Raw genomic sequence first — 10,930 nt, 5'->3', positions numbered from 1 at the left:
TCAGGACTGGGGCACATAAGTTCTCAGGTCTGCAATGTGTGAATTATCATGTTATTCACACAAAAAATTACCAAAATGTATATTTCATCAACCACCGTCCCCCCACCGAGTCACCAAATTTACCAAAAGACTGGGGTGCATTAGTTACCAGGTCTATGAGGTGTGAGTTACCGAGCAATTCACATAAAAGTTATCGAGGGTATATTTCATCACCCCTCCCCCACGAAAAGTACCAGGACCGGGGGGCATAAGTTATCGGGTCTCCGATGTGTGAGTTACCATGCTATTCACACGAAAGTTGTCGAGGGATACTTGATCACCCCTCCCCCCTCCCCCCGACAAATTTATCAAGACCAGGGTACATAAAATTATCAGGTCTGTGATGTGTGAGTTATCGGGGTGTTTGTATGTAAGTTATCAGGTTCGCGGTGCGTTAGTGACCACGTTATTCACACAACATTGTTGCGGGATGTTTCAACAAAAAAATGAGGTCAAAAGAATCACGTTAGTGGGGAAATCATTGACCGGACCACTATTTTTTAATGTTCAAATTCGTATTAACCAAGAACAAATATCATGTAAACTTGTTTCAAAAACAGCAAGTCTGAAGCCGGGCTAGTGGTTTGTGTCGTAGAAATTACTACTTGAGGAACAGGGTTCGATTCTTATCCAGCACAGGAAGCTATCAATTTTTTTGAAACATGGATAAGGATGCGATCGGTAAATGGTCCTCTTAATTTAGGAACATGGGCCGATGGGATGTGATGATGCGAGGAAAAAAAGTAGTGGGAACGGGCCTGCATCGGGGAAAAAAGGAAGAGGGAACGGGCCAGTGTCGGGATATACGTGGGTTGTGCGGGCGATCCGGATGGGCTGCTTGGGGTCGTGCGATCCACAACGAGCAACGATCATGTCGTACAGATCTATCGCTAACTTCCAGTCGAGCTTTAGGAATTGGCGCAAGTACTACACCACACAACAATTTTTCAAAAAAAAAAATTCATATCCCTCGTCACAAATCTTGAGTCTGGAGTTTGACTCTAGCTCCCAGCAAAAAAATTCTGGAATTAGCACAGCTCTTATTTTGATGCTATGAGGTATAAAAGGTTAAGTTCTCATGTTTTCCACTTTCAACAACTAAGAGGCTGTAGCTTGTTGGTCGAAGGGAACATGTGGAGCCTGTGTGTCCTGGGCCGATTCCCATCGGGCGCTTTATTTTTCTTCCTCGAAAAAAAATAGCTAGCGATATATCCAGTGTGGGAGATCGAACGTGGATCGTGCGTCAGGCGAATCGTGCATGCTTGTCGCTAATGACCAGTCAGCAGGTATTTAGCTTTGTCGTTTGTAAAAAGCTAGTGATTTCGCTAATTTCTGCGCGAGTTGAACGGTGAAGACTTTTTTTTAGACAAGACGGTGAAAAGAAGACATAAAAGGCCCGAAGGCCTTGGTTGCGTCGTGCGCGCTACGCGACTCAAATAACTCGCAAAGGCCCATAAAGCCCATGGCTGAAGCAAGCATCCTTTCATTGGCCCGACAGTACAACCACTGAGCCCACCGGCGGCGCCTCTCCTGCAGCCGGCAGCCACGAGACAACGGAAGGGGCCAGCCATGGCGACGGCGGAGAACAAGAGGCCTCGGAGCAGCGGCGGCGTGGAGAGGCCGCCGAGTAGGAAGGAGGTACTCATACATCTCCCCTTCCCCTCCTCCTCTTGCATCCCCGATCCCCTTTCCGCTCCCTGCGGCCAATTTCATTGCAAAAATCTATTGTATGCTGACATTTGTTTAATCCCGGCATTCGAGATTGGCGAGTAGGATGGAGCTGGCTGAGGCCGTAGCGCCAAGTTCAGCACACCCATTATCCATGTGTTGATTCCGCGGAAACATGTTGAAAGTTGCATCACCTACACCTAGATTTTTTTTTTACTCTTCAGCAACACAGGGATTCAGTGAACACCTGGTGACTCTGGTCCCTGAATCCAGCTGTTTTTGTGATAAATAGCAACCATGCCATGAATCAGCATTGCTGGAGAACTGATGGAGGTTATATGTATACTGGGAGCTCATGCAGATATCATGCTTTTGGATAGATATTGGGGAGGAAGAAGGCCATCAAAGAACTTATAAGGAAAGCTGTAGCTGTGAAGGACCATCTTGCGCAATTCCCGGATTTTCATAAATACGAGAGAAGTGGTAACCTACATTTGTCTCTCTGGTGAAAATTTTCTGTGCTGTAGGACAAGTAGCTACTAATGTACCATTTGGGTTCAGGACACCTACTGTGTGTTTCCTGGATTCAGCTTTAGAAATTCAACAAAAGAAAATTGAATGCATCATTAGGCCTTAGCAATTGTATTCGAGACAACACTTCTTGCTTTGGGCCAAGCATTGTCTTTTTCTGGAGGAGAACTGCACTATAGCAGGCTGAACTCGTATTTCTTATATTTAGGTTTTTCGATCTACTTGGAGTCTGGGCATGGCAATCAGCTTCCAGTGCCAATGAGGAAGTACATCCAAAATCTTCTCAAGGTTGAATACCTTACCTGCCTACTGCTTTAGGATGTTTGTGTATGTACCTTTTTACAAGTAACCCATGATTATTGAATGTAACACTGGTAAACAATAATTTAGGCTAACATGAAGGGAACTTATGGATCAGAATGGACTTCAGAAGAGAAAATTAAGCGCCGGGAAATGGTTGCTCCAGAAGCACGATATATCCTGATCTGCCAATATGCAGACAGTGATATTGCCAAATGTTTCATGAAGCAAGATTCAGGGGTGGAATGTGCACATGTGACATGCCGTGGAGGCCGCTTGCTTGGTTTTGTACACTACAGATTTGTTGTTGAAGAGGATGTTCCTGTTCTTTATGTGTATGAGCTACAATTGGAGTCTTCTGTCCAAGGGAAGGGGCTGGGGAAGTTCCTAATGCAGTTGATTGAACTTATAGCTTGCAAGGTGATCTGATTTTTTGAAGTTCCTGATAGTTTATTGTTCTGTTCTTCAGAATATTATGTCAAGACATAGAGTGTCATGGTGTGGTCTGTGTCTTCTGGTTAATGCATTTTTTTTTGTTCCTTGCCCAATTACTATTCTGGTGACATCTCAGCTGGAATGATGATAAAAGAATTGACCCAGAACACATGTATGCTTGCAGAGCCAAATGGAGGCCGTGATGCTAACAGTTCAAAAATCTAATACAGATGCTATGGCTTTCTACAACAATTTGGGGTAAAGTCGTAAATTTGCATTTCATGTCAACAACTTATCTGGGGTGCACTGAACGGATGTACCTTCTGGTTGTTGGTTACTTATGGTGTCTCATTCACTTTGATTGCAATATTTTAATTCACTTATTCTGTCTTGCAGATATGTAATATCCAGTACCTCGCCATCACGAGTGGATCCACTGGTATTACTTTACCAAGAAATAGTATCCACAGGAACAAGATATTTGTATGTTGACTCCTTCATTTTCCACAGATTGGAATTCATAGAAGCTATGAGATCTTGTGCAAGGCATTTGAATCTGAAGCCAAGTGCAAATTGGAGGTGTGTAGCATGTTCCATATTGTGTAGATCCACTGTTAACCTAGTAAGGTTACTGATTCCGACCATCTACGTGTCACTGATGTTATGAATTGGTTGTGTGGCTCCTCTTTTGCTTTGCACTAAAGCTTTAATTACTTAGTACTGTCCACATAACCTATGATGTATGAACGTGTAGAGTAGGACTCTGCGTGATCTGCTACTGATTAAATTTGTGCTATATTCAGTAGATGCTCTTCTACTGCATATGTACTTTTTTATCCCAGCTAATGAATGTGCATCACGGTGTAATGTGCAGGAAGGCAAGTAATGCACGGGGGAGCACAACACGACTGTGGTTGCATAACAAGCTCTGGCGGGATGCGACAGCCCATGTTTTTGTGATTTATTTGGAGTAGTACAGGATGTTTGGTTTTATATCTTCAGAGCCAAGGTTTGCCGTACCAAACTTGTGAATATTTGTTCCATTGGCAACTTTGACCATATTTACCTACCATTAATTAGGTTTGATGGCAAAATTTTGGTTTGGTCATGTTTTCTTTGGCTATCTGTTTAATTTCTAGAGCCAAATTTGGTTATGTTATCAATGAGTTTTGTCTGAAACTATTTTGCTGATACACTTTAGGAAACAAGCACGATGGTCCACCACATCTGATGTATATGGGGTAGACTTGGTCGAAGTTAAAGAAGTGAACATCGGACCAGTACACAAGTTGTTTCACATAGCTAAAGAGATTCACATATAACAAGTTCTCAATTGGTGCATTGCTCAGTTCACGGTGCATCCTAGCGCTTTCTCCTTGGGGCTCTCTTCCCCTTGGCGATCGTCGCGCCGGGGCTCCAGTTGATCTCCCCTTCCTCTAGCTCCCCCTCCTTGTTCTCCTTCTCCCTGGATGTGGCAGCAGCAGCAGCAGCAAGGGCCTGTGACCGTTTGAACCTGAGAATGAGCCTCTTGCGTGGCGGCAGGTCCTCCTCCTTGATATTCTCCGTGTCGTCGTCCACTTTGGCCTTGGCCTTGCTGACGCCATGCTCGCTACGGAGCACCCCGCACCTGGCACACATGTACTTTCTCCACTTGAAGGGGTACTTGGCCTGCTTGAACTCGGTGCAGAAACGCTCGCCCTCCTCTCCTGCAGATATCTTACTCTTGTTGGCGCTGCGCTCACCTTCATCTTCTGCAGAGAGCTTGTACTTGTCAGTGGATTGCTCACCCTTATCTCCTGCAGGGAGCTTGCTCTTGCTGGTGTCGTGCTTGCCCCCATCTCCTGCGGAGAGCTTGCTCTTGCAGGCGTTGTGCTCCTCACGGAGCACCCCACACCTAGCGCACATGTACCTTCTCCACTTGAAGGGGTACTTGGCCTGCTTGAACTCTGTGCAGATGCGGCGGCCCTCATCTCCTACGGAGAGCTTGCTCCGGCGGATCACGACGAGGAGCGGCTTGCCACTGCTTGTCGACATCCTCTCACTCTGTACTCTCTAGATCTAGCCCACACTCTTACTAAATCTCTTTCGAGTCTTACAGATCTGATATTGACGATGACCGTGATCAATCTCCTGACCATTTATAGGGAGCAATTTTTAGGATGCAAATTAATATCGTAGTACAGATTGGCATCGCCAAAGCAAGCAGAAAGTAATTTCAGCATGCATGGGGCAGCACGGTGCCATGAGAACCATAACGCCTGTGTGTGCACGAGTGTCTTGTGCAAGCGCTTGGCGTCCACTGCTAGTGCCAAAGCAGCACGCTCAGCCCATTGTTTCTTGCGGTGCTGGTGATTGTTTCATATATGCATCCAACAACCAAAGCCACGGCTGATTGCTTTTGCGCTGGCGGTTGTGGTGCATTTCGTCTCTTTAGCTAGAACCCCTCTTGCTGACGCTATGGTGAGTCGAAGAAGTGCCTTTGTTTCTTAAAGCTAGATAGAAAAGGAAATGAGTCTATTTATCTCTGCATCAGGTTTTACAACACAAAGCACACTAGAATTCAGAGGCTGCAAACAAGAGACCTGAACCAGATTCAGAAGGGAGGAGCATAATGTAAATTTGACGGCCAGTGACTAGCATAGTTATATATATATATATATATATATATATATATTTGTAAAAGGTATAGGAAAAAGAAACAAGCATATGGCCATGCTTATCTAATACTCCACACTATAGTTGGCAAACATTTAGAGTATGCCTAAAAGACCCATACCATGGAAACATGTACCATGTGATAAAAAGTTGTAAGATTAAACTGTTGAGGACCACGGTAGCGATCTTTTTTCTAGTAATAATTAATGGCTGTGGTTTATCTGATATGTTGTAACGCTAGGCTGTAGATAGCAGGCTGGCATGTCTCCCAGTACGAACAATACACTGCTGTGCGTAGTAAATCATTAAGGCCGCACCGAGGGTCAAGATTTGACTCTACTCATAGCAGTTTGGAAACTAATGCATCTGTCTTGTCTGAAGATGGCCGTGATGCATGATTTTGGATTTTGCCGAGCCAATGAATGGATTAAAATGTGGCTTCGAAGTTGCATCATGCATTTGTCAGTTAGCTTCAACCTGTTGTAGGCGCCATCTACTTTCTGAACAGAAGTACTACAAGTCATTGCTACCAAGTAGGAAAGTAAAAGACAAAAAGGGAAGGTGAAGACATTGAACAAGACAAGAAAAGCACATAAATAAAAGAAGCAATGGCTACTCAGAAATGGGCTATCAAGGACATTTTAGTTGGTTATGTTTTCTTTGCCGCCTGTTCAACTTCTGGAGCCAAATTTCGAGAAAAATCGTAGGAAACAAGTGTGCCATCCGGGGATTGGTGACTTCAATTTTTGGGGTTTTTTTTTGGTGACTTGAAAACTTATGTTCAGTTTCCTGTGCTATTTGGTCTCAAACGAATTTGTCTGAAACTATTATTGCTGATACACTTAAAGGAAACAAACACGATGGTCCACCCCATGGGATAGACTTGGTCAAAGTTAAAAGAAGTGTACCCCATCAGACCAGTACACAAGTTGTTTCACATAGCTAAAAAGATTCACATGTAACAAGTTCTCAATGGTGCATTGCTCAGTGCATCCACAAACTTTCTCATTGTTTCACATACCTGAAACACATGTACTTTCTCCAGGATAACTATTGGTTTTACATAACATTTAGTCAAATGATAGTTTCGCAACATAAAACCAACGAGCATGCTGGTGAGTGGTGATAGGCTTGGTTAGTTTCAGACATAGTGGGAAAAGTTATATTATTACATAGCAACTTGGATGCAACAAAAGAGCCCTTTTCTAGGAGCAAAAGTCTCCTACTAGTAGTTTATATTGATATATTTTTTGTAATATATGACATGTATTAGGTTGGTCAAATTGACGACCTAGGGGCACGCGCACGCCCTGTAAACTGAGAGAGAGGTAGTAGTTTGATCCAGCATCAATGAGTATAACAGCGAACTGGTAACTGGCTGAACCACAAGAAACATGAAACGAACTATTTATATAAATAACAGTGGATAGTAGCCCATTCGTCGGCTGCACGGCGGATAGGGAAGGTTGCCACGTAGCTAAAGTTCTTCTCCTACTCAAGGCGTTCATAGGCACACGTGACACCCAGAGCGCATGACGTTGACTGCTTGCGCACCCGCCGTGCTTACATCATGACATGATCACGAACATGCCGCAAGCGGGTGTAAAGACCGTCAGACGGTTGCACACCCGTCGCGCTGCAATCCGTCATACCGAACATGTGTTCCATAGAACGAGCCTAGGAAAAACATGATTGGGCGTCTAAAGTCTATTCAGAACAGCAGAAATACGGCGCTATGTGTTCTTGTAGTGCTTAATTTGTGTGCCAACTAAGAAGCCGCATGTAGCAGGAACGCCATCTGAAGCTGAATCTAAAGCTGAAAGTATGCCTAGGCGTGGTGTTTGCTATGTTCCTCACGCCTCTCGCGCCTACAAATTCTATGTGGCTACTATGTGCTCCCAATATCGAGACAAAGCTTAAAACTCGCATTAGGTCTTTGTATGATCCTCGTATGGTCAGTCTATATAACTTCTTCACAATATCTTCCTTTTTATAAAGGAGTAAAGGGGAGCAAGTTTGGTTTAATGCAACAACTACTATACTGTTAAAGATAACTTGCACGAGTTTTTTTCTTCTTTGTTACAAAAGCGTAATATATATGATCAGATTGCTATTTTCTCCCTCTTAATGTGGCCAATACTTACAGTATAGTACATGTTTACCAATGCTTGTATGCAACCTTTCATAAATTCATTTATTATGCTTCCTTGTGATGGTTGCTTGGGGCGGTCGATCTATGAAATATGCAAATTAAGTGTAGCTAGAAGTGAACAATCAGATATTCATAGACTCGCTTGAAATTTTAATGATCACTTTGATTACGTCCCTAGACTAGATTTTTCATTTCCATGTGAAATATTTTCGAGGAGAGTTGGTTAAGCTGATTGGCCAAGTAGATAATGTGTCACAAATAAATTACGCCTATATATAGGAGAGTGTTAAATCATTTATAATTTGCCAACAAAAGGCCTAAACAGGAAAACCATATCATAGGAACATGGCCATCAATGTGTTATGAAAAAAGTCGTTGTAATAAGATGAAATTGTTGATGATAAGCTCAGTAATATTCTGTTGCTGCGAGTTAGATAGTTGTGTTTATCTGTACGGTGTAACACAAGAATATACTCCCTCCGTCCCAAAATAAGTGACTCAACCTTATTTTGGGACGGAGGGAGTAGTTGCTAGCTTGGTGTTTCCGAACAAAAAATCTGAATCCAAATTGAGCATGTTTACTGGATGGATTGTAATAAGTGTCAGGCATAATTATCTTCTAGTTGCAATGAAACAATAGCCCTGTCATCTAATATGTTCTAACACTAGGCTATAGTCAGAAGCATGGAACTTGCACACCGCAGGAGTACCGAAGCAAAAAAAAAGAGATATAAAGCTAAGAACAGAATTTTATCAAATAATGATCGTATAATTGTGCGGTATTTTTTTATGGTTGGTGCTGAGCATATTTTATTATATTCTAGTAATAATTAATGACAACAATGGTCATGATTGTCTAACAATTGTGATGTTATACTATAGTTGGTAGGTTGGCATGTCGCATAGTATGGACAATACTGAAATATCGCTTGCACGGTAAACTTGAAAACCACAAACAAGACCGAGACTATGCAGTTACTTGTAAAATGTTAACAATCATAATTGGTTGGAATTAGATGCATCGTATTTTAATTATATTTATTTTCACAACAATATTTTGTACACTTCTCTCCCTACTTGAACTTCGCAAGCATTCTACCATTTGTAAGCAATCTGATTTTTTTTTACATGTGAAAAAACCTTCATTTATTTAGCCATTCTATATGTCCAAAGATATGTACAATTAAAATGTAATCTCTACATCCAAATATATAAGGCTCTCTCGAATTTTGATCCTAATTTTGACTAAAAAATAGTTACATGACATAAATACTGTACCGTTGGAAACCTGTTTCAAATATGAATCAGCTAACATACCTTATGTGGCATACTCCACGTCGTATAGTTGGCAGCCTCGTATGTAGCAATGTAGGGGTGTTAGAACATTTAGAGTACGCCTAAAAGACCCATACTATAGAAATATGTACCATCTGATGAAAGATTAAATTGTTGATGACTAGCGTAGTGATCTTTTTTCTAGCAATAACTTTTTTTCGAGAAGGGGAATTTTTCTTTTTGAAAAGGGGAATATATTAATATTAAGAAGATACCAATTACACCACTCTCTGCACCAACAAGATGTCACAAAAACATCTATAATGCACATAGCCCGGAAACAAAACAAAAAAAAGAAAGTAAAAAAAAACAAAGGCCTCGCCACAATGATCGATTCCTCTTGTTAGCAGCACACAAATGGCCACCAAAGACAACATCCGAAAAACATAAAAGGTCTCAAAAAGCGACGCCTTTAAGAAGGAAATAGTGCACTAGCATCGTCGTCGCCCGATCCAAGATCTTAGTTTTTCACCCTGGAGAAAGTCTGAACTCTCAAAACAATACCTTGCGTAAGGCAATTGCCATGCACAACCAATGAAGACCAGACCTTAAGTTTTCACCCTGAAACTCCTGACTCGGCACCCGAGGAGCACCACCAAAAATGAAATCCTCCCGTGTTGCTTCTGAAAATTATCAAACACCTGGCTGACTCCATCGCCTCCAAGGACCCCTCCACCTTACTGATCCTCCGATCTTAGCCATCATGGCTTTCTCCATTGTTGTCTACACCATGGAAATCGAGATGCCGACATGTCCCATGGCTCCAACAAACAACAAAGCTTCGCGCCGCATCCTCATGGAGCCATGTAGGCTGATATAGGCGCGCACGACCGGAAGCTATCCATTCCAGATATCCTTGGGCAAGATCTCCGGCAACAGATCCGGAACACGTCGCCGGCCAGATCAAGTAGGACCGATCATGCAGATCGTTGCCGTAGTGCGATAAGAGTACTAGGACCGCCACCACACCGCTGCCTCTACCATGCTGACGCCATCACCGCCACGACGGAGGGCACTGGTTCGTGTTGCCCATAGCCCGCGTCATCGGTGGAGGATGGTCGCCAGTTCCGGGCAGATCCCGATCCGCCGCCACCCCACACCTGCATGATCCGCCGGGCACAAGCGCTCTCAGCCAACTCCTGGGGGAACGAGCACGCCTACGTCGTCCCTCGAGTCGCTGGACCCAAGCGCTCGCAACCATCTCTCGGGGGAATGAGCCGCTGGACCGTCCCCCGAGCCGCAGCTCCCCGCCTAGGCGGCCGGACCTGGATCCACACATGGGCCACCAAAGGAGGGTGCTCAAGGAGGTCTGGCCTTTCGTCACCCAGATGCAGAATGCGGGAGAGCCCCCGATACCCAACGGCGATGGCCTTCCTCCTAACCATCGTGCCAGGAGCTGAGAGGCACTAGATCCCCGCCGCCCCCTTCACCGGTGGTGCCCGGCTTTGTCCGGAAGCAGACTCGAGGGGCGACGAGGTATGGGAGCAGGGGAGATTGGGGCGCCGGCGGGGTTGTAAGGGTTTCGTCCCCCGGTCGCCTGGAGGAGGCGACGCGAGGGTTGGAAACGATTCCTGGCGTCTCCTAATCCTAGTATCTCTTTGAGAAGGGGATATATTAATACCGCGAAGATATCAATTATACCCGTCCTCTGTGCCAACAAGATGTCCAAAAGCATCGATGATACACATGGCAAAAAAAAAGAACATAAGAAAAAAGGCTCCAATACAAACAATACACTGCTGCTCTACGACTCTTAAGTACTACTACCTCTGTACCAAAATATAAAATGTACTGCAGAGATAAAGGGTACTGCGT

At 43.9% G+C, this 10,930-nt stretch overlaps 2 protein-coding genes across 2 annotated transcripts; one reads left to right on the top strand and one right to left on the bottom strand.

The window, feature by feature from the left end:
• Positions 1 to 1,407: 1,407 nt before the first annotated feature.
• Positions 1,408 to 4,095, top strand: LOC125514790 (N-alpha-acetyltransferase 40-like). Its single transcript, XM_048680141.1, has 8 exons — positions 1,408 to 1,677; positions 2,088 to 2,190; positions 2,447 to 2,526; positions 2,629 to 2,958; positions 3,158 to 3,231; positions 3,370 to 3,412; positions 3,484 to 3,552; positions 3,848 to 4,095. The coding sequence occupies exons 1-8, from the start codon at positions 1,609 to 1,611 to the stop codon at positions 3,857 to 3,859; spliced, it is 780 nt and encodes a 259-aa protein (XP_048536098.1). The 5' UTR covers positions 1,408 to 1,608; the 3' UTR covers positions 3,860 to 4,095.
• A 197-nt stretch (positions 4,096 to 4,292) lies between these two features.
• LOC125514792 lies at positions 4,293 to 7,671 on the bottom strand. The gene has a single exon (XM_048680143.1). The coding sequence runs from the start codon at positions 5,005 to 5,007 to the stop codon at positions 4,336 to 4,338; it is 672 nt and encodes a 223-aa protein (XP_048536100.1). The 5' UTR covers positions 5,008 to 7,671; the 3' UTR covers positions 4,293 to 4,335.
• Positions 7,672 to 10,930: the final 3,259 nt, after the last annotated feature.

The sequence above is a fragment of the Triticum urartu genome, chromosome 6, assembly GCF_003073215.2.
Source record: "Triticum urartu cultivar G1812 chromosome 6, Tu2.1, whole genome shotgun sequence".
In the NCBI taxonomy this organism is placed as follows: Eukaryota; Viridiplantae; Streptophyta; class Magnoliopsida; order Poales; family Poaceae; genus Triticum; species Triticum urartu.
This window is presented reverse-complemented; position numbering and strand designations above follow the sequence as displayed.

Coding starts and splice junctions, on each gene's coding strand:
- LOC125514790 (XM_048680141.1), top strand. CDS start 1,609: ATGGCGACGGCGGAGAACAAGAGGCCTCGGAGCAGCGGCGGCGTGGAG. Junction 1,678..2,087: donor GGCCGCCGAGTAGGAAGGAG/GTACTCATACAT, acceptor GCTTTTGGATAG/ATATTGGGGAGGAAGAAGGC. Junction 3,413..3,483: donor CATCACGAGTGGATCCACTG/GTATTACTTTAC, acceptor CATTTTCCACAG/ATTGGAATTCATAGAAGCTA.
- LOC125514792 (XM_048680143.1), bottom strand. CDS start 5,007: ATGTCGACAAGCAGTGGCAAGCCGCTCCTCGTCGTGATCCGCCGGAGC.